The sequence below is a fragment of the Coenobita brevimanus genome, chromosome 13 (assembly GCF_032717465.1).
Source record: "Coenobita brevimanus isolate Jiangsu-jjx chromosome 13, ASM3271746v2, whole genome shotgun sequence".
In the NCBI taxonomy this organism is placed as follows: Eukaryota; Metazoa; Arthropoda; class Malacostraca; order Decapoda; family Coenobitidae; genus Coenobita; species Coenobita brevimanus.
Genome location: NC_136966.1, coordinates 2066774 through 2068605, shown reverse-complemented (window position 1 = coordinate 2068605; position 1832 = coordinate 2066774). Strand labels below are relative to the sequence as shown.

At 43.7% G+C, this 1832-nt stretch overlaps 1 protein-coding gene across 1 annotated transcript in view; it reads right to left on the bottom strand.

Annotated features, from left to right (window-relative positions):
• Window positions 1–1189: 1189 nt before the first annotated feature.
• LOC145414570 (uncharacterized) overlaps window positions 1190–1832 on the bottom strand; it is a 28951-nt gene continuing 28308 nt past the window's right edge. Inside the window, exon 2 of the mRNA XM_080284092.1 lies at window positions 1190–1808. Within this exon, the coding sequence (XP_080140218.1) occupies window positions 1190–1808 (619 nt within the window). The remainder of the gene's footprint in view (window positions 1809–1832) is intronic.

Below are 1832 nucleotides of genomic sequence, written 5' to 3'. Positions count from 1 at the left end.
CTGATGATTCTGTAGCTATTTCTGATAAAGGAGATATCTTTGCTCAGACTTTCTCCTCCAGTTCCACTTTAGACGATTCTGGTGTTGTTCCTCCATTACTTCCCCCCTCTGACTTCCTCACGGCTGACATTAAAATTCTTCAACTGATGTATTTTCTGCCATCACTGGTCTCATTTCTAAGAAGGCATACGCGCCTGATGGGGACCCTCCTGTTGTTCTCAAGAACTGTGCTTCTGTGCTTACACCCTGCCTACTATCCATTTCAGAGGCGGAGTTGCGCTGTTTATCGCAAATATCTCCTAAACGAATCGTTGGATCAGTATGGTATTTCAACACACTACTTTTGACATCCGGGCCTAATTTATGACCCTTAAACCATATTGCTATTTATGTTATGTGAGGAGTTTACTCGTGAAAAATAACAGAAAGTCGACTAGTCATGTTGACGCATTCGAAGGAAAGTGTTGCCCCCCCCAACACCCTCCCAAACTATTCCTTAACTACCCCTACTTCTCCCCCTTCTCGTCCTCGTTATCCCTCCTATTCTCCCCGAGCTCCTCGCCTCCTTCATCACTCTTGTGTCCCTCCCTCATTATCCCAGCACTGTATTATAATGTAAGAATGTTATGTAGTTGTAGACGTATTGATATGATTATTTGCAATGGATGCAAGTCGTATTTCGCGTAGAAAGTACTGTACATCAGGATGATTACGTACATGTAATAGAAGCTATGCCTATATGTTTGCAGTGTTTATGGTCAACCATTGAAAATCACGAACTACAAATTGTATCACTTGTTGCCTGAACCTTCTCGGAGAAGTTATTACTATTATTACAATACTGTGTATTCATCCTAAAATGTCAACATGGTCCAGTTGATATATATTGTTTTACCTGTCTCTATTTATATTATTACAAAATTATAAACTCCAATGCTCTATTGTATATGATGCGTAATATTCATTAATATATACATACATACATCGTCATTTTATTGTAAATACTATTACATACATTCCATTACATTTATTAAGTTGGAGCAATATATCATATTGTAGGAATAAAACTATGTAAACAATATAACAAAATTTATTCAACATCACTTTCAAAGAAGACGTCATCATCTTCATCATCACTGGCGATGTTGATAATAATGGGTTCCACTCCCTCGTGTATGTTGTCAGTCTTTCAGTATTCTTCTTCAAATTTATGGGAGTGCTGAACAGCCCCCGTCCACACGTCCTTGTGTACCATATGCCGGGCTTCCTCCAATCTATCCTGTAGGACCGTCCGGGTAAACCGTTGTAGTGTGGAGCGCACATGGCGCTTCATACAGCCCCATACTTGCTCGATGGCATTGAGTTCTGGGTGGCCAGGTGGCAACCGTATGACCTCGTGGCCCCACATACGGATGGTGTTGTCGATTTTATACTGGGGTTGTGGGCGGTTCTGCTGGCAAAGGAGCAGCAGCTCAGGGCGAGTGGCAGCAGGTGGGATGGAAATTTTGTGCTGCTCCAGCCATCTGATGAGGTCCGCCTTCCTGGTGGCTGTGGTAGGGCATCGACTCTCCTTTGTTAGCTGACTGTGGTAAGGTGCATTATCCAGTACAAGCACCGATGGGTTTGGCAGTGACGGAAGGAGCTGCGTTGTTAGCCATCGCTGGAACAGTTCTCCGTTCATTTCCCCATGATAGTCACCCTGGTTACTTTTGGCTGGGTAGCACAGGTAGGAACCGTCAACAAAACCTTCGTCCGTGCCAGCTGCGACCACCACAAATCGCTCCCCTTCACCAGGTGGTACCTGACGACTGTAGGAAAATTGGTGCTGATGG